This window comes from Salvia hispanica, chromosome 3 (assembly GCF_023119035.1).
Source record: "Salvia hispanica cultivar TCC Black 2014 chromosome 3, UniMelb_Shisp_WGS_1.0, whole genome shotgun sequence".
Taxonomy (NCBI): Eukaryota; Viridiplantae; Streptophyta; class Magnoliopsida; order Lamiales; family Lamiaceae; genus Salvia; species Salvia hispanica.
The window spans coordinates 31,385,144-31,402,729 of record NC_062967.1 but is presented as its reverse complement, the minus strand read 5'-3'; the positions used below and the strand labels follow the sequence as shown (position 1 = coordinate 31,402,729).

The window sequence follows — 17,586 nt, the reverse complement described above, 5'->3', positions numbered from 1 at the left end:
ATTGCTGGGCCGAGCCCATGACTATGTGGACCAGAAATAGTCAAAGCTTGCGGAACGGTGTCGTTCCGTTCGCCAAATCAAATCTGTAATTTTCCTTTTCAATTTGCCTTTTCCATTTTCCTTTCTTGAGAGAGAGAGATCCTGCGCTAGGGCTCGAGAATCCGTCGTGACAATCCAATCGATAGGTGAAAAATCTCCATTCATCGAAGATGCTGAGGGTAGCGGGGCGGAGGCTTTCTTCTCTCTCATGGCGGTCGGCTCAGGCTCCTTCCGCCGCATTCACCTCTAGAAACCCGTTCGTTGGCGGCGATTCATCGTCTGATGAACGCACTTCTTCACCCGTTCGATCAATTTCTGTTTTCGATCAGATCAGAGGTTCCTTGCTTTTTTTGAGTCGATTATTTTATTTATTAGTCTTATTGCTGCGAAGATCCGGTCCGTCAAGAAAATGTGGAGTGTGATATTTGCGAGTTTGTGCTTGAGTTGTCGCTATTGACTTAATTGATTCCTGTTTGTTATGGATTTTTGTGATTGAACCGTTCATCCAAAAAATAGTGTATTATGTTTCCATTGAGATGATAAGTTCGAAAGGAGCGCTTCATGGAGCTGTTGGATTAGTATCCCCTGATGTTTTGTAGATTAATGGTTTATTTGGCGCTGTATTTTATCATTTTGTTAGCTTAGTATATGAGTTGGTTATGGAATTAAGGTGCGTTCATTACTGATGATAGATAATTAGATCCAATCAATAAATTTCTGATCATAATTCTCATTAGTAGCAAATTTAATGCCTGCATTTGCTTGTACAAGTTTTTTTGCTCACAGACCAATGTTTTTGATGCTTTGAAATGTTATCCAACATGCAAACTAACAGCTTGCTTGTCTTGAATCTAGTATAAACATACTTTAGCTATGGTTTATTTGCTTCGTTTGTATACCTTATGTAGAGAAACCTACCAACCGTGATTAGTTATGCAGTATTGAGATTCTTCAAGTAATAATTATGATACTGTTGTTTTGGTTCAGGATATATGTGCTCTTCTTTGACCTAAAGTAGCCTTTTTTTAATTCAGTTTATTCTGAGTATCATGTGTAATTGTGCTCTGTTGCTCTTAGTCGGTGCACTGACTTTGGTGGTTGTTTTATCAAAACACTAGATGTGTCGTAAAGGTTCTCTGAGGGAGCAACTTACCAAATAGATTCTTTGTGATCATATGTGTTCAGGTGTTCAATAGTTTGGTTGTTTCCACATGTCAGTTTTTTTTATTAGAACACTAGGTATGTTGTAAAGGCTCTAACCAATCAGATTCCTTGTGATTATATGTATACAACTGTGTTATTGGCTTGTTGTTTATTAATGATCTCATGGTATGCTGAAACTTTTGTCATCGCATTTGCTTCTTACTAGAATTTCTCTTTGCACACTTGGATTTTTTTAAGTGAAATGTTTTCTGTTGTTTCCTCTTGACTCTACCTTTTTCTCTCTATCTATGATTAAATCTTGCATTGCAGTTGGTTTATCTTGCTATCTCATTTTCTTCATCCCCTTATCGTAAACCATTTAACATTCCATGCTTTGGTTTAGGACCTTAGGTGTTTATCTATTATCTACACTTAGTGTTTATACTATTTTCTGAGATCAAACCTCTCCAAATTTCCAAATCTCTAATTTATTTATACATCATTAATCTTGCAAAATTTCCAAGAGATGTGCTGCTGCCAGCCCCCCACTCTTGTTCCTGTGACAGTTGCTTTCAGCTGTGCCACATGTATAAATTAGATAGCCACGGAAATTGAAATAATGTTTCCTAACCTCTGTGCGTCTCGTAGGGTTCTCTGCTGGTGCCCTTGCAGCTGGGCAAGACTCAGGCCTGGTTCCAGAAGTCCCAGCTACCGTGGCGGCCATCAAGAATCCCAGCTCAAAGATTGTCTACGATGAGCACAACCACGAGCGATACCCGCCAGGTGATCCTAGCAAACGTGCGTTCGCATACTTTGTTTTGACTGGAGGCAGGTTTGTATACGCATCACTAGCTCGTCTCCTTGTGCTCAAATTCGTTCTGAGCATGTCTGCCAGTAAAGATGTCCTTGCTCTCGCTTCCCTCGAGGTGGATCTGTCTAGCATTGAACCTGGGACCACCGTCACAGTGAAGTGGCGCGGGAAGCCCGTCTTCATCAGGCGCCGAACTGAAGAAGACATCAAGCTGGCAAACAGTGTCGACGTTGCCTCCCTCCGTGACCCACAGGAGGATGCTGTGAGGGTCAAGAATCCGGAATGGCTTGTGGTTATCGGGGTTTGCACCCATCTGGGGTGCATCCCCTTGCCGAATGCTGGTGATTACGGGGGTTGGTTTTGCCCATGCCACGGATCCCATTACGACATCTCTGGTCGGATTCGCAAAGGGCCTGCGCCGTTCAACCTTGAGGTCCCCACTTACACCTTTTTAGATGAGAACAAGTTGATGGTTGGGTGAGAGAGAAGTTGCTCTTGAACTTGATATGGTAAATCCATTATGGTGACGAATAATTTTATACTGATTTGTATTAGTTAGTTTTGGTATTTCAAGGATTGTTTAAATATTCATTTGACTTGATTTTGATAGGCATATGCAGTCCTGAAAGTGCACTGCTGTTTTGAATAATGCTGCCTACTTATCTTCCTATTCTCCTTTAAAAGATTTTGTATTGAGATTCATATTTGATATTGGGAGTTTTTATTATGCTGATTTCCAACTTTGCTTTGAGTTAGGATATTAGAAAATCATATTTTGATTTTTTGGTATTATATTATTTGATCATTGCTTCCATAAATTCGATTTGGTATAACTCTATCCTTGATTGTAGAAATAAAATTATGCAAATATTAGTTTCACTGTAGATGACATAAATTTTAAAGTGTAATCAATGAAGTTGGAAGTGCAGTGTCTGAAATGATCAACTGTTTACAATGGAAACTAGCTTTAGTTTTCCACCATAGAGCTCTGGCAGTTGGCTCTCATCAATATCTTGGCCCATCACTGCTTTCATTTTTTTGCTCTCCAAAAATGCAATCTGCAATATGCATGCATAAAAATATGCATTCATCCAATAAATACAGAATAAGAGAAAGAGAATGAAAGATAATCACTTTATTCTTAGTGTTTTTGTCAACAAAAGGAGAAATGATTTTCCAAGCTGCCTTGAATACACTAGGGACATGCACAAAAAACATCTTGCCCAGCCTTTCAGGGTAATAATCCTGCATCACAAACCATATTAATTTCTTTTAATATATAATATTTTGCATACGTCTACAGCAAATAGTATCATCTGTCAACATCGTTAATTTTAATAAGTAATTGGTAAAATTGATAAAATGGTAAAGAAAGAAAAGAAAAGTGGACAAAATAAAAGATAAAAAAATATGTAAAAAATCATAAATATAATTTAGACTATTTTGATGGACATACCAAAAAAAAATTCTAACAGTTTTTTGAAAGAATAAACTAACTAAAATCATTGATTGATTTAGAAAATATTAGGATAATTTTAATACAGAGTTTCACTAATTACACTCATTTGAAATGAAAAAAGTTGAAGAAATGCTTACTTGGAGTATCGATAGGCCAGCAGTAAAGGCACGAGCATCATTGTTAGCATATCCATATCCCTTCATGTCTACAATCACCACAAACTTCTCTTGTCCAGATGGAAGTCTGATTATCACATCACAAACATATTATATACAAATATATAAATCACCCATAAAATTTTGAAACATGATAATCTAAGTAATTAGAGGGATAATATGTATCAATTCAATATTAGTGCCAAAATCAACATATACTATGGTGATATTCGCTTTATTTAACTAGATAATAATGAGATATGATATGAAATAAGTCTAACATACAACTTAGTTATAATCAAAATTTTAAAAGGAGTGTAAGTGAAATAAAGAAACGTAAGATATAATGTAGACTTGTCATTGTGAAGACAAACTGAAATACATTCACTTGCCGAACTTTTGACATAAAAAGGCAACCAAGCGACATTTGACCTCTTCTTACAAGCAAATATGACAACCGAACGACCCCTATAGGTATACAATTTACATCTATTTTATCGTAGATAAGCAAAATTTTGCTAAATCTTGATAATTTATGTGTTAGTATCCGTTAATTAAACTACCTTGAACAAACTTTGTCAACAGCATAAACTGCATAGCCTGTGAGAGAAAATGATCAGTCATCATTTTTGATACAATCTAAAATAATACTCCTAGACTAGAAAATGGAGGTCGTGGGATCACAAGGCATATTGTCGCGGGGAATTAAGGGAAAAAGAAGAATGAAAGTGAACCCCAATTCGAAAGATTAGACGCAATTGTGGCACACTGTGATCAATTGTAGCTCCAAGAATTGATTTTAATTAAACTTTTAGACCCTCATAGGCCAACAGCAGGGCCGGTCAACTCCTGAACCCCACATGAACTCGACATTGATTAGTATAACGAAAAGTATAAAGAGAAAGACGTTCACGTTTAAAGTCGTCGATATTAGATACAGGCTTATGATTGCCGGCAAGAACGACCAGGATCGGGCGGCCAATCCTATCATACCCTTGCAAATACAACGTATTGAGAAGCCCCCCTATCCCAATAACATCTTCCCTATTAAAATGTCCATTTGGAACAAACTCCCTCCTCCATTGAAGATACTTCACGAGCATCGACGATCCCTTCTCCACGTCTAGATTCCGCGCCCGTAAAAATCGACGTATAGTCTCGTCGCTCAAATCCTGTCATTTCCATTTCATATAATTGTAAACATAACTGCACAAATTTATAGCCTAATAAGTACTTCAGAACCTCGCTACCTTGGCGGAGAGGTCTTGTGATTCGACGAGAGCCCTCATTGTCCGAACTTTCTTCTCTTCGTCTGAGGACGGCCGCGATGTCCCGGCCGCTATATAAGAACTCATCCCCGAACCTTTTCAATTTTCTCTCCCTAACTTCGACTAAAATTGGAGTCTTGACAAATGGTTTGGTGATCGATGTATGTATATACACATACAAATTAATTGCACAAACAATACATTATGCATGTCACTAATTGAGTTTTGATAATTTGACTCACTCTTTCTCATCTTAATATTATTAAATTCACATAGCGACTGCCAAATTTATTGTTGTAATAAGTATTAGTAATTGCTCTAATTGGAATAGAGGCAACAACTAGGGCCACAAAATATTTATATATTCTAAATTTTAATTCACAATTTATGACAAAATACTTATCAAACATGTATGCTCAATAGAAGCATTGGCGGACACACATGTCCACGATTCCACAACAAGAGGTTTGAACCTCAGTCAAGCTTAAATATTTCAAATAAAATTTTTATTCATATAAATAAGACTCTTGTATTTTGATACAGTATTTTATATGAGTTGTTGGGCAAAAGCCAAAAACCCTTAAATTTATATTCTATTTCAAAATTTTAAATTTTTAAATATAAAATATATACATCCCCTCATACTAAATGGAAAGGCACTATAATTAACTGTATGCAAGTTCATGTTTAATTAATTTTATGGATAAACCTCGAGTGTTTTTTTGTACTACATTTTGTGTCTTGATTATAAGTTGATGCTGAATAGTTAGTTATATGATTAAAGTTTGGTTGAAAATAGCTATAAGTTATAACTTTACATTTGATAGCTAACATTAGTTCTAGTGTTTTCTAGTAGTTTGGTAATAATAGCATGTGCCAACCCCTAATTAAATGTTTATTTGATAAACAATAATAGGTTCACGTTTATTTCCTCATTACAATAGTTGAAAAAAGCCAGTTTTAAATGTTATCGTCATTTTCACAAATAGTTTTTGTGGCCGTTAAATTTTACGAAAGTAATTAGGTATAACAATCGTATTTATCGAATTAAAGTATCTACTTGACATATTTTATAATGAGACAAGTCACGAATACCGCAACCATCTCATATTGAATTATCAATAATGGTGGAATTAGATCTATGGTCGAGAGGGAGTGCAATAAAAGAAGTTCATGAAAATTATAATTATAAAAAATAATTCGAAAGTGGTTGAGCTCATCCCAACCAAAAGTTAAAGAGTAAATATTCAATTTTGTTCCATTATTTTAGAGTCTATATACGGTATTAAAAGAAAAAAAAAACCAAAAATTTAGACAACAAAATACATATATTGGATTGGGCTATGAATTTTAGTAACCCAATATTTTTCTCCACAGATCGGCCCGGCCTCAGATGTAACAAAATACTCTTTCAGTCTCTCTCTCTCTCAACTGAGCTAACGGTTAAACCAAATGAAGCTATCAATCGCCATTGAAGCACAGCAAGCAACAATCCGAATCAGATCTATAAAAATGGACAGTATTTGCATTAACAACTCAGATTATTTTTTTCCTCCTTGCTGCTGTCTTAAATGGCAAGAAAAGCAAATAAAGGTAACTCTTCACCTACATTCTAGCACGACTTCTCAACTGCATAAGTGCCTGCTCCCTTGATAACACTATATCAATCTCTTTTTCACTCGAAGATGTGAGCTGATCCAGCTATGGATTTTTCCACGTCGGCTTTGCTGCTTCTCGCCCTGTTCACGGCCACTGCCGGCGTCCAGGGGATTGACCGCCGCGGAACTCGTACGGAGAGAATTTCAGGTAATGCTGAGCTTGTATAAGTTTGGTGATGTGCGATCATTTTCAAAGCCAAATGCCACTATTTGTTGTGTGATTGTGTTGTGAGTTCATCGGAAGAAATGTATTGTTTCTCTATACAATGAGGTAATTTGGGGGAAAAATTAGGGTTTTGGGAATTATCACCAAATGCTACTGGCAAATGTAAGGAAATATATGTAATTCTACATGCAATCAGTGATTTGGGGGGAAATTTAGGGTTTCGGGAAATATCAAAGGCTTTAAAAACTATGTATGCTATTTTATCATTTTAATTCATTTTCTAGTATTATTCAATTGATATAATCAAGTGTTCTCTCCCAAAAGTGGATGATATGTTACTGTTTGTTGTGAGATTGTGTTTTGAGTTGATCCAAAAAATGTAACTTCTCTATACAATCAGGTTTAAGTTTTGGAAAATATCAAAGGAAATCTTTAAACTTGTAATTCATGTTTGGTGATCTTGTCATTATGTGTGTATATATGTAGGAAGTGCTGGTGATGTTCTTGATGATAATCCTGTGGGAAAATTGAAAGTTTATGTATACGAGCTTCCAAGCAAATACAACAAGAAGATCCTGCAGAAAGATCCGCGATGTCTTGCACACATGTTTGCTGCTGAGATATATATGCACCAGTTTCTTTTAACCAGCGCTGTTCGAACTCTGAATCCCGATGAAGCAGATTGGTACTACACGCCTGTTTACTCGACTTGTGACCTCGCGCCTAATGGATTGCCTCTGCCTTACAAAGCTCCGAGAATGATGAGGAGCGCGATACAGTACATCTCCGCTAGATGGCCTTACTGGAATAGAACGGAAGGAGCTGACCATTTCTTTCTCGTTCCCCATGATTTTGGCGCCTGCTTTCATTATCAAGTAAGCTCTTCATTTCTAGTATTGGACTCTTGACTGAGAACCAGCTAAAAATTTCATTTTGCATTAGTTGATTATATCCGATATGTTAGTATGCCTTGAATCCGTTAGTTTGCCGCTAGCCGAACGGGGGCCTTGCCTTGGGGGTCCGGGTGCGCAGAGAGGCCCCGGCCCGACGATATGACATGTTTATGTTTTAGGTCCTAATTTTGTATTGGGCCTAGCCCGTCGTCTGTGTACCTATTTATATAGAAGTAGGACGCATAACTCTGTAATCTGAAAACACTCTGAATAATATCTGTTCTCCATTTCCGCCCGTGGACGTAGCCAACGCAACGTTGGTGAACCATGTAAATCTGTGTCTTCCTTATGTTTCTTTTATCTCGATTACACAATTGCTCTATTCTGTCACAACACGATAAATGTTTTACATTTTTTCGGAAAGGCTATTTAGTGAGTGAGCACATAAAAGTAGACATTACATGTTAAGTCTTCACAACATTACAGTTTTGAATCTTCAATAGATCTTTGCTTTCTGAGGGCACTACATGATGATATTATAATGGTTTGTCTAATTGTAGGAAGAGACAGCTATAAAAAGAGGGATCCTTCCGTTGTTTCAACGTTCTACCTTGGTTCAAACTTTTGGACAGAGAAACCATGTCTGCTTAAATGACGGTTCAATAACAATACCTCCATATGCGCCTCCAGAGAAAATTATGTCTCACTTGATTCCCCCAGACACACCAAGATCCATCTTCGTCTATTTCCGTGGTTTGTTTTATGATGCAGATAATGACCCCGAAGGTGGTTACTACGCGAGGTATGTTTCAACATATAGTGTCTGAGTATCTTCAACACACTGTTTCAGGATCTGCATTGACATTCATTGTAATACATTGAAAGCTGATGTCATATGTTCTTGATCTATGAACAGAGGTGCCCGGGCGTCAATATGGGAAAACTTCAAGAACAACCCTCTGTTCGACATCTCCACGAATCACCCAACCACATACTATGAAGACATGCAGCGTGGCATATTCTGTTTATGCCCTCTGGGTTGGGCTCCATGGAGCCCCAGACTTGTGGAAGCTGTGATCTTTGGTTGCATTCCGGTGATCATAGCAGACGACATTGTGCTGCCGTTTGCAGATGCTATTCCATGGGAGGAAATAGGCGTGTTCGTAGCAGAGAAGGACGTTCCCTACTTGGACACCATCCTCACATCCATCCCGGCTGATATGATTCTAAGGAAGCAGAGGCTACTCGCCAATCCTTCTATGAAGCGCGCGATGTTGTTCCCCCAGCCAGCACAATCAGGAGATGCTTTCCACCAAATTTTAAACGGGCTGGCACGGAAGCTTCCTCATGACAAGAGAATATACTTGAAACCCGGCGAGAAGGTTTTGAACTGGACTGCAGGACCTGTTGGGGACCTCAAGCCTTGGTAAAGATGCGATCGACTATAGTTTCTTGTGCGCCCAGAAAGTAATGGTGAAACTTGAATATTGTAGAAGCTGTCAAGTTCCAATTTTTCGTTTCTGGTGCAAGATTGCTGTAGGAATTGCTAATTTTTGTGTATGAGTTGAGGTATGAAAAGCTTGAAGAGGATGATGGTAGTGATTCGATGCTAATATTGCCACTTTAGAGAATATGGTAAGATTCTTGAATGAAGCCCACCTTTCCCGCTTTACATACACTATCTTTACACGAAGCCTGTGTTTCAAGATTACGGTAAAAATAAATATCTCCCGTCCACAAAAGATGTTCACATTTTTCATTTTGGCAATTAGTCTCATTTCTATAGTTTATTCTTTCTCTAACCTATTTATTCACTTTTTCTCTCATACTTTATTGATTCCGCATTAAATTAAAATCCTTGCCGTCAACAAATAAGACTTTTTTTTTATGAAGAGAATATTTCTTTTTATTATTTCAAAAGTAAACTCAATTTTTTTAATTGAAAAGAAAACTGTACTTTGTTTACTATATTTTGCCTGGAGAAATTATTATATACTACTACTAGATAGAATAATTATTGAGGCTAGATTTATACATCCAGTTTCCAATCTGATTATATTATAGATTATCAATAAGTTTACTACTGTCATATGATGTGGAAAATTTATATGGCAGTGTGTGTATAAACACGATTCACGCATTAAAGTTTCCTTCATGAGTCAATCAAGTATATTTAGGCATGGTCCAGATTGTCTGGTCAATCTTCATATCTATTAAGTACCATGTCAATTTGATACATCACACGATCACATCTATTCAATTTTTTATTAAAAAATTGCTCTTTGCTGAATTTACACTACAGCCGCCAATATTGGATAGCGACATGATCTCATCAATATTCTAACACATGCTCTGCTACAATCTTTGAAGTCAATCTCAATCCCTACACACCAATAACGACCAGTATTTTTACACCAAAATACCGAAATCTTTCGTTTCCTTCTCCGGCAAGAAGAGTCAGAAGACCAAACAACATCATCTCATCTTTATCTTATTTTCTAATTCATACTCGACAATCGACATGTCTTTAACACGCATATTTGACGAAACAAAAATATCTAATACTACTAATAAACACTATCTTGAATTTTATATTGCTCATTAAATATCTATTTCACTACTTCATTTGTTCGTGACATTTTATTATATGTCTCATTTCATCTTTATAGTGTAATCTATCCACTAACACATTTTATTCAAATTTTTTATAAAATCAATATATAAACATTTTAATTATTCCACTCATATTTTTAAAAACTCGAATCAATCCCAGATGAGACAATTATAATGAACAGAGAAAGTATGAAATAAATGATGAATATACAATAAAGATGTAGAAAAGTATGAGGCGATACAATGAAAAGATTGTCAATAATATTGAAAGGCAGATATGATGCAACGACTATTGTTGTAATTAAAAAACGGATGAAAAACAAATGTAAAGCGCAATCCCAAATAAGTAAGATAGAGTTGATGTGAAGACCAAATTTAGCGATTGAATTAGATAGCAAAGTCCTAGAAACGACCTACCCCCTCTCACCAAACAATCGTGATGACCTACCAAATTTGCCCTTCACTTACCGGCTTTTACATAGCTTGTAAAGACAAGTCAGCACAAAATTGACCCCTCTTAATTAATTTAAGCCCTAATCCCCAAAATTAGACGTCTCTTCTCTTCCACCTTCATTTCCAATCTGCCATGCCTTCCATTTCCAAGCTCTCCGCCTCAGCTTTTGCCAATTCTGCAACTACCTTCACCAGATCATCGCCGCAGCAGCAGAATCAGCCTATGTGCTTTGCTGATCCTCGTAAAAGGATCGCCATTTTCGAGAAATCCATTTCATCATCCAAGCTCAGTGTTCGCGCTGCCCAAAGAATCGCCGGTTCATTGATGTAAGCATTCTATTCATCTTCATATTTTTCCCTCCCCCTCTCGTGTTGGTGTTGAGTGGGAATTTTGATATTCATCTTCGTAATGATCTGCCTTTTTTGATATTTATTTTGATGAGATGAAAGAACTGAGCTGATTTTCCCGTTGTTGATTTTGTGGATTTCGTATTATATGAGCGCTGTTTTGGTTGATTTATGTAACATGATGCCTTGAAGAGATTAATTCGTTTATTGCTCTTTAATTCATTTATAGAAATTTAGGGATGATGGAGTCGAAGCTATGACTCGATTGATCTATAATTTATGACTTTGGTTGATTTTTTTTTGGGTAGTGTGAGATGCTCTAAAGTTGATGGAAATGGGAGTAGTGTGAAGAGAACCACGCTCCATGATCTTTATGAGAAGCAAGGGCAGAGCCCGTGGTACGATAATCTATGCCGTCCGGTTACTGATCTTATCCCGTTGATCGAGAGTGGAGTTCGAGGTGTAACCAGCAACCCAGCGGTGAGGGATATGAATTTGTTAATGTGCTATCCTTATTCATTTTTTAAAATTATATCATGATCTGATATGTGTACAAGTGTTTATAATGCTAGAAAACAACCCCTTTTTCGTTTGGGCTTCTATTAATCCTCTAGTGTGTCAAATTGCAGATATTCCAGAAAGCAATTTCTACATCAAGTGCATACAATGATCAGTTCAAGTAAGACATGATTGAGTTTATTTACAAATATTGATCTTGTTAAATGTTCTAGAGTTTCTTCGGATGTCTTGATTCTGTTGTTGTAGCTGATCCTCGAAACCTTTTTTCTTCTCTACTTGATATTAGTGTGCCAAGATACTAATCGAGGAAATTGACTTTATATGAGGTTTATATGATAAAGTTTAAGCTTAGATTCTATTTTAGGTTGCTGAAGGCAGTATGTGAAGTTGGTTTATTGTGAATTAAATGATTATTTAGGTAGCAGCATTACTTGTGACAGTTGGTGTATCCTTGCTATTTTTGGCCCCTTCACCTAATTCGTATTTTTTATTTTCATTCAAAAAATTATTCGTACTTTGTTATTTAGCCCTTTAAATGTTTCATCTTGATTCCCTGGAAATTTCAGTTTATATTCCAATCTAAATACAGGGAACTAGTACAATCTGGAGTAGACATCAAAATGGCTTACTGGGAGCTCGTTGTGAAAGATATCCAAGATGCATGCAAGCTTTTTGAGTCGATCTACGATGATACAGATGGTGGAGATGGATATGTCTCTGTTGAAGTTTCACCCCTACTTGCCGATGATACTGAAACTACAATACAAGCTGCAAAACTGCTTCATAAGAAGGTTAACCGTCGTAATGTCTACATAAAGATTCCTGCTACAGCTCCATGCATTCCTTCAATTAAGGAAGTTATTGCAAATGGAATAAGCGTTAATGTTACGGTGAGTTGATTATTATTACACACTTTCAAGGGACTAGTGATACTGAATTAGTAATATTTTGGGCGTAATTGGGCATCATGTATTCTGTTTCACTTAATTACGTAACACCCCTTATTAACGGTGACATGTCTTTGGTAATATATGCGATCTACTGAATATCTTGCCATGTCTAGCAAGATATTTCAGGAATCTTTTCGAAGTAAACTTCCAATTTCATATTTGAACTGTCGATACTGATAATGATCTTATGGATATGTGCAGCTTATTTTCTCTCTTGCTAGATATGAAGCAGTTATTGATGCTTACCTCGATGGCCTTGAAGCGAGTGGGCTCAATGACCTCTCCCGAGTCACAAGTGTCGCTTCTTTCTTTGTTAGTCGAGTGGACTCCCTTGTTGACAAGTTGCTTGAGAAGATTGGGACACCGGAAGCACTTGATCTCCGGGGGAAGGTAGTTCAGATATATAGACGAGAAATTCAGGCTAGAATTAGTCTTGATTGAAATCTTATTTTCCTCAACAGGCAGCAAATGCTCAGGCAGCTCTGGCTTTCCAGCTGTACCAGAAGAAATTCTCAGGGCCGAGATGGGAGGCGCTGGTGAAGAAAGGAGCCAAGAAGCAAAGACTTCTATGGGCCTCAACGAGCGTGAAGAATCCAGCTTATCCAGACACTCTATATGTGGCTCCTCTTGTCGGACCCGATACAGTAAGCCATCTTATCCTCTATTAATGGTCCCGGGCAATTGCTTTATCTTCTTCCTGACCTTGACTTTTACCCTTTGTATCTATAGGTTTCGACCATGCCTGATCAAGCGCTCCTAGCATTCATCGATCATGGGACTGTTGCAAGGACTATCGACGCAAATGTGTCTGAAGCGGAAGGCATTTACAACGCTCTTGAGAAGCTGGGAATAGACTGGGGTTATGTCGGGTCACAACTGGAGCTGGAAGGAGTCGACTCGTTCAAGAAGAGCTTCAATAGCTTGCTCGACAGCATGCAAGAGAAGGCCAATTCGATGAAGCTAGTCAACATGTAAGCTTGTTTGATTGCTTGAATAAAGAGAGAGCCATTGGATGAGTGAGAGTATATGTAAGGAGTACAATAAGCATATTTTGGTGTATTGTGTGATAAAGTGGACAAGCTGAAATCTTGATTAGTTGCAAAATCCGATTAAATCTATAGTTCAATAATTTATTTGCAGATTTTAAAGTTGATAAAATCAATAGTTCAACAAAAGTTTAGAAATTTACAAACAAGTATTGCTGAAATTAATATTTATAATATGTTTTGTTTTACGGATTGGTGCTCAATAAAAATAATGAAACATATTTATTCTAAGAATATATTTTTTAAGAATTGTGAAGATATATGAATAAAAAAAGAGTATTCGAATGACGTTTTCAGTTGTAACATGGAGTATAATTTTATAGTATTGAAATGACTTAACGAAATACTGTTATAAAAAAAAAAAAAAAAAAAAACGAAATACTGTTATCAGATATGCTTTTCATATACTGCGAATCAATGACAATATTAGACATGAATAATAGGTGGGCATGAGAGCCAAGTATTTGAAAGGAAGGGCAAAATAGGCATTTGGTAATTAATCGGTAAATAGAAAATCTGAGGCCGTTATCTTCCCGCGAAGCATTGCCAACTCCACTAGAAACTTCTCTCTTCTCTGAAAATAATGGCCTCGATTTCAGCCGTCGGAGCTCTCCCTCGCCTTTTTCCGGCTAACTATTCCGCCGCAACTCCTCGGCTCTCGAGCCTGCGCATTGTTTGTCGGAGTCTCTCCGACTCCTCAACCTCTTCCGGTTACTTCATTCACCATTCCTTTTTCTTCTTATTTCCTTCCTCGGTTCTCCATTTTATACTGAGCTATATGAGCATCAGTTTATCCTCACTTTTTTATTCCATTTCGTGACGATTTGTCCTTTCTTTTGTGTGCAAATCCTTGAAGACGAGATTGGAAGCTCGGATCTGATTGATCGGAGGCAGCTTATGATGTCTTCGATTGGATTATTGGCAGCATCGGCTTTTGGTTCTCAAAGCGATGAAGCTTCCGTCGCATCTGAATTCGCTGACAGTAATATTCGTTTCTTCATCTTCGTTTAGATTCCACTAAGTTCTACTTTTCGCCCTAATTTTCCCCCCAATACCAGTCATCTGTTTTTTGTTTTTGTATTTAGTGATTTTGTGAATGAAATTCATCGAGGAAGTAATATATGCGATGAAATTTCGAGAAACCAATACACATTGGAATGGTTGGATGAGCTATATTCCTATCTAAAGAGGTGGAATGTGATTAATCAAGCATTCAATCAATCAATTAGAAGTCCTTATATGTTTGGAAATGGGAAAATGGATGCCAGCAAATGCCGTTTTGAGACTTTCTGATGTGTGTATAGCTGTTGTTTAAGCTTCTATCAGAGGAATAATGGCTATTGCAAGTGAAATAAATATAATCATTTGCAAATATAAATTCAATATGTAGATATCTAAGAAGAAACAGACTAATTGTCTCTGTTGCATACCTTATTCAATGATCATAGTGTACAGTGACTGTAGCTTTATCCGAAGATTTCTATTGGAGCTTTGATGAAATTTAATACCCTCTTTTCAGAATGCATATGCATGAGGACTTTGGAGTAGAGCTTTTATAGCTTTAGACTTGATGAAAGTTAATGTAGTCATGTAGATGATAAGATGGCTTTAGCTAGTGAATCACCATATCTCAAGTGCTAAAATGGATAGCACATGAGTTTCTCAGTTATTTGAATAATTATCTTATTATTACTTGCAGCCTAGTAGCTTTGAAGACTAATTGTAGGCTCACTGTTTGGAGCATACAGTGCCAGCATTGCGTGGAAAGGATTATGGCAAGACAAAGATGAGGTATCCTGACTACGAAGAAACAAACTCAGGTCTCCAGTATAAGGTCACTTTCTGGAATCATGCAAGTTTACATTTTGTTTATCTTCATCTGTTATCCTTCCTACTTCTTACTCCAAACGTGCATAATTTGTAGGACTTGCGAAAAGGCACTGGCCCCACTCCAAAGATAGGAGAAATCGTCGTGGTAAGCCCATCATCGTCTCAATGTTTTGACAGTGACTATTTTAAGGAACTATCATGGAAAATGTTTGATATGTTGAAGTATATACTCAAACTCTCTAAATGATTTTTACTTCAAAAACCATTAACTTCTTATAAGATATCTGCATTTCAATTCACGTACATAACAGAACAAAAAAAAACATGAAATGAAGCTCACAGTTGATGCATGTAGGTTGATTGGGATGGTTTCACCATTGGTTACTATGGCCGGATATTTGAAGCTCGCAACAAGACAAAGGGTGGCTCGTTCGTTGTATTTCCCTCATGCTACCATATACTATTATGGCTTGGTTTCTTTGCCCTTCTTTTCGGCTTTGTGCTTTATTCTTTGTTTTCTCATGCAGGGTGATGACAAAGAATTCTACAAGTTCAGATTAGGATCACAAGAGGTAGGATATATCTCTATAACTGCTGTCCTGCATTATAAATCATATCCACGGGTTGATATGTAGATTTATATTAAGTCAAAAAGTTATAGAGCTGCCAAATAAGACAGAGCATAATATGCGGGACTGCTGACTAAGAGACATCTTCCACCATCCCATATCCCTGATTGGTGAAGCTCATATATGATTTAATGCATCAATCTGAGAGGGTAAACAAAAATTAGCTTACCATACTCTTAGAGCTTAATTGGTAGACTATCTATCTTCAGCTACGTAGAATAATGACCATGATATGTATCATGGTTTGTGCTAGTTATGTACCTAGTTGATGTAGTTAGTAGCTTGGTTAAAAAATTCACCATATCTTTAATTCACGTTTGTGCGAAAGAAAGTATATCAGGTTAAATTTTGTGTGGACTAGAATACCCAACAATATGTCTCCACAAATTGAGAGTGAGAAAGATAGGAGGGTGGCTAAGTAATTTCATGTCCAACTCCCAAAGGTGTTAGTGCAACCCACCAAAATGGCAAGTTAGGCTAAAATATACTCCTAGGTTTCAAGGTGGCCATAAAATAACACATATCAATCACTAAGACTAACATGCGCACCAAATGCATGGTTAAGACCAGATAATAGTTATTAACTTGCACTAGCTTAGTTATCAAACGCAAACTTTTGTTGGTGTAGCTTTTCTAAAGTACAAGGTTGTCAGTTTCCCCGTTTATGGTCTTCTGGTGTATCATTCACTGTGTAAAGAAGAAGTGGGTGTGTCCCCCCATGCTTATGCCGGTCTATGCATATATCTTCAGGTCATCCCGGCGTTTGAGGAAGCTGTATCAGGCATGGCTCTAGGTGGCATACGAAGGTGATGAACCTCTCTCCAATCCATTGCCTTTCAATAGTAACAGCAGTCGGTATCAATACAATAGCAACACAAGATGCGGTTAAGTTGAGTTTTCTGCTCTTGTATCTAACAGTATTTGGAAAATTGTTACAGGATCGTTGTCCCCCCTGAACTAGGATACCCTGATAATGACTTCAACAAGAAAGGTCCGAGGCCAACGACATTCTCGGTACTACTCTTTATTTGTAACTACAGTTGCTTCATTGCATCTCTTGTTGAATGCTTTCATTTTACAACTCTTGATTGAAGGGTCAAAGGGCACTGGATTTTGTGCTGAGGAACCAAGGATTGATCGATAAAACTCTCCTCTTTGATATCGAACTCCTCAAAATCATCCCCAATAGAAGCTAAGATCTGGTTTCCTCTCATGTCTAAGGATCAAGCTTGAAGTTGACGAGAGGAGAGGTACACATTTTCTCCCATTTTGGAGTTTAAGTCACTGAAACCGTCTGATTACGTACTGTTGTGCAATTGTATTTGATATTTTAATTACACTTACAATGTCAAGTTCAACAATTTTGGTAGAAGTTTTTGATAGCGGAAAGATTGTAATGATCCATCAAATTAGAGCAACAAAATAAGTGGAAACACCTTGAATTTTAGGAAATAGTAAATGCAGAAGTAATTATAAATATAATAAGACAAACATATAATCCCTCTGTTTCCTAAAAATAGGAATTTTAGAAATGACACGGGTTGTAATGCAAAATTGACAAAGTTAGAGAGATGAAAAGAAAAGTAGTGGAATTGATATTAGTGAA

The 17,586-nt window shown here is 37.1% G+C and overlaps 5 protein-coding genes and 1 long non-coding RNA gene across 8 annotated transcripts; 4 read left to right on the top strand and 2 right to left on the bottom strand.

Annotated features, from left to right (window-relative positions):
• The first annotated feature begins 98 nt into the window (after positions 1 to 98).
• On the top strand, positions 99 to 2,728 carry LOC125214730 (cytochrome b-c1 complex subunit Rieske-4, mitochondrial-like). The gene is made up of 2 exons (XM_048115864.1): positions 99 to 375; positions 1,831 to 2,728. Exons 1-2 carry the CDS (start codon positions 210 to 212, stop codon positions 2,472 to 2,474), a joined length of 810 nt encoding a protein of 269 aa, XP_047971821.1. The 5' UTR covers positions 99 to 209; the 3' UTR covers positions 2,475 to 2,728.
• Positions 2,729 to 2,861: 133 nt separating this feature from the next.
• Positions 2,862 to 5,009, bottom strand: LOC125212598 (phosphatidylinositol transfer protein 3-like). 2 transcript variants are annotated; one of them, XM_048112809.1, is made up of 6 exons: positions 4,858 to 5,009; positions 4,521 to 4,779; positions 4,171 to 4,207; positions 3,590 to 3,695; positions 3,128 to 3,238; positions 2,862 to 3,051 (listed from the first exon to the last, which is right to left on the bottom strand). In XM_048112809.1, exons 1-6 carry the CDS (start codon positions 4,960 to 4,962, stop codon positions 2,935 to 2,937), a joined length of 735 nt encoding a protein of 244 aa, XP_047968766.1. In that variant the 5' UTR covers positions 4,963 to 5,009; the 3' UTR covers positions 2,862 to 2,934. The 2 variants fall into 2 exon arrangements, with proteins under 2 accessions (XP_047968766.1, XP_047968767.1); XM_048112810.1 differs by having other exon boundaries at positions 4,171 to 4,198.
• Positions 5,010 to 6,259: 1,250 nt separating this feature from the next.
• LOC125212596 (probable beta-1,4-xylosyltransferase IRX10) lies at positions 6,260 to 9,285 on the top strand. Of its 2 annotated transcripts, XM_048112806.1 has the most exons (5): positions 6,260 to 6,468; positions 6,561 to 6,681; positions 7,186 to 7,574; positions 8,153 to 8,394; positions 8,509 to 9,285. In XM_048112806.1, exons 2-5 carry the CDS (start codon positions 6,579 to 6,581, stop codon positions 9,020 to 9,022), a joined length of 1,248 nt encoding a protein of 415 aa, XP_047968763.1. In that variant the 5' UTR covers positions 6,260 to 6,468; positions 6,561 to 6,578; the 3' UTR covers positions 9,023 to 9,285. The 2 variants fall into 2 exon arrangements, with proteins under 2 accessions (XP_047968763.1, XP_047968764.1); XM_048112807.1 differs by lacking the exon at positions 6,260 to 6,468 and having other exon boundaries at positions 6,494 to 6,681.
• Positions 9,286 to 10,439: 1,154 nt separating this feature from the next.
• On the bottom strand, positions 10,440 to 12,854 carry LOC125212601. The gene is made up of 2 exons (XR_007174758.1): positions 12,722 to 12,854; positions 10,440 to 12,293 (listed from the first exon to the last, which is right to left on the bottom strand). It is a non-coding gene; the product is annotated as an uncharacterized LOC125212601 (long non-coding RNA).
• Positions 10,792 to 13,614, top strand: LOC125212595 (transaldolase). The gene is made up of 7 exons (XM_048112805.1): positions 10,792 to 10,985; positions 11,315 to 11,486; positions 11,636 to 11,685; positions 12,115 to 12,415; positions 12,677 to 12,865; positions 12,937 to 13,119; positions 13,205 to 13,614. Exons 1-7 carry the CDS (start codon positions 10,792 to 10,794, stop codon positions 13,448 to 13,450), a joined length of 1,335 nt encoding a protein of 444 aa, XP_047968762.1. The 3' UTR covers positions 13,451 to 13,614.
• Positions 13,615 to 13,914: 300 nt separating this feature from the next.
• On the top strand, positions 13,915 to 17,352 carry LOC125212597 (peptidyl-prolyl cis-trans isomerase FKBP19, chloroplastic). The gene is made up of 9 exons (XM_048112808.1): positions 13,915 to 14,231; positions 14,378 to 14,503; positions 15,270 to 15,355; positions 15,446 to 15,496; positions 15,707 to 15,787; positions 15,879 to 15,923; positions 16,731 to 16,786; positions 16,919 to 16,994; positions 17,075 to 17,352. The coding sequence occupies exons 1-9, from the start codon at positions 14,105 to 14,107 to the stop codon at positions 17,174 to 17,176; spliced, it is 750 nt and encodes a 249-aa protein (XP_047968765.1). The 5' UTR covers positions 13,915 to 14,104; the 3' UTR covers positions 17,177 to 17,352.
• The last annotated feature ends 234 nt before the right edge of the window (positions 17,353 to 17,586 follow it).

Coding starts and splice junctions, on each gene's coding strand:
- LOC125212597 (XM_048112808.1), top strand. CDS start 14,105: ATGGCCTCGATTTCAGCCGTCGGAGCTCTCCCTCGCCTTTTTCCGGCT. Junction 16,787..16,918: donor GCTCTAGGTGGCATACGAAG/GTGATGAACCTC, acceptor AAATTGTTACAG/GATCGTTGTCCCCCCTGAAC. Junction 16,995..17,074: donor CGAGGCCAACGACATTCTCG/GTACTACTCTTT, acceptor TCTTGATTGAAG/GGTCAAAGGGCACTGGATTT.
- LOC125214730 (XM_048115864.1), top strand. CDS start 210: ATGCTGAGGGTAGCGGGGCGGAGGCTTTCTTCTCTCTCATGGCGGTCG. Junction 376..1,830: donor TGTTTTCGATCAGATCAGAG/GTTCCTTGCTTT, acceptor TGCGTCTCGTAG/GGTTCTCTGCTGGTGCCCTT.
- LOC125212595 (XM_048112805.1), top strand. CDS start 10,792: ATGCCTTCCATTTCCAAGCTCTCCGCCTCAGCTTTTGCCAATTCTGCA. Junction 11,487..11,635: donor GTGTAACCAGCAACCCAGCG/GTGAGGGATATG, acceptor GTCAAATTGCAG/ATATTCCAGAAAGCAATTTC. Junction 13,120..13,204: donor CTCTTGTCGGACCCGATACA/GTAAGCCATCTT, acceptor TTGTATCTATAG/GTTTCGACCATGCCTGATCA.
- LOC125212596 (XM_048112806.1), top strand. CDS start 6,579: ATGGATTTTTCCACGTCGGCTTTGCTGCTTCTCGCCCTGTTCACGGCC. Junction 6,682..7,185: donor TCGTACGGAGAGAATTTCAG/GTAATGCTGAGC, acceptor GTATATATGTAG/GAAGTGCTGGTGATGTTCTT. Junction 7,575..8,152: donor GCGCCTGCTTTCATTATCAA/GTAAGCTCTTCA, acceptor GTCTAATTGTAG/GAAGAGACAGCTATAAAAAG.
- LOC125212598 (XM_048112809.1), bottom strand. CDS start 4,962: ATGAGTTCTTATATAGCGGCCGGGACATCGCGGCCGTCCTCAGACGAA. Junction 4,208..4,520: donor TAATATCGACGACTTTAAAC/GTGAACGTCTTT, acceptor TTTCTCTCACAG/GCTATGCAGTTTATGCTGTT. Junction 3,696..4,170: donor GTTGACAAAGTTTGTTCAAG/GTAGTTTAATTA, acceptor TGTGATAATCAG/ACTTCCATCTGGACAAGAGA.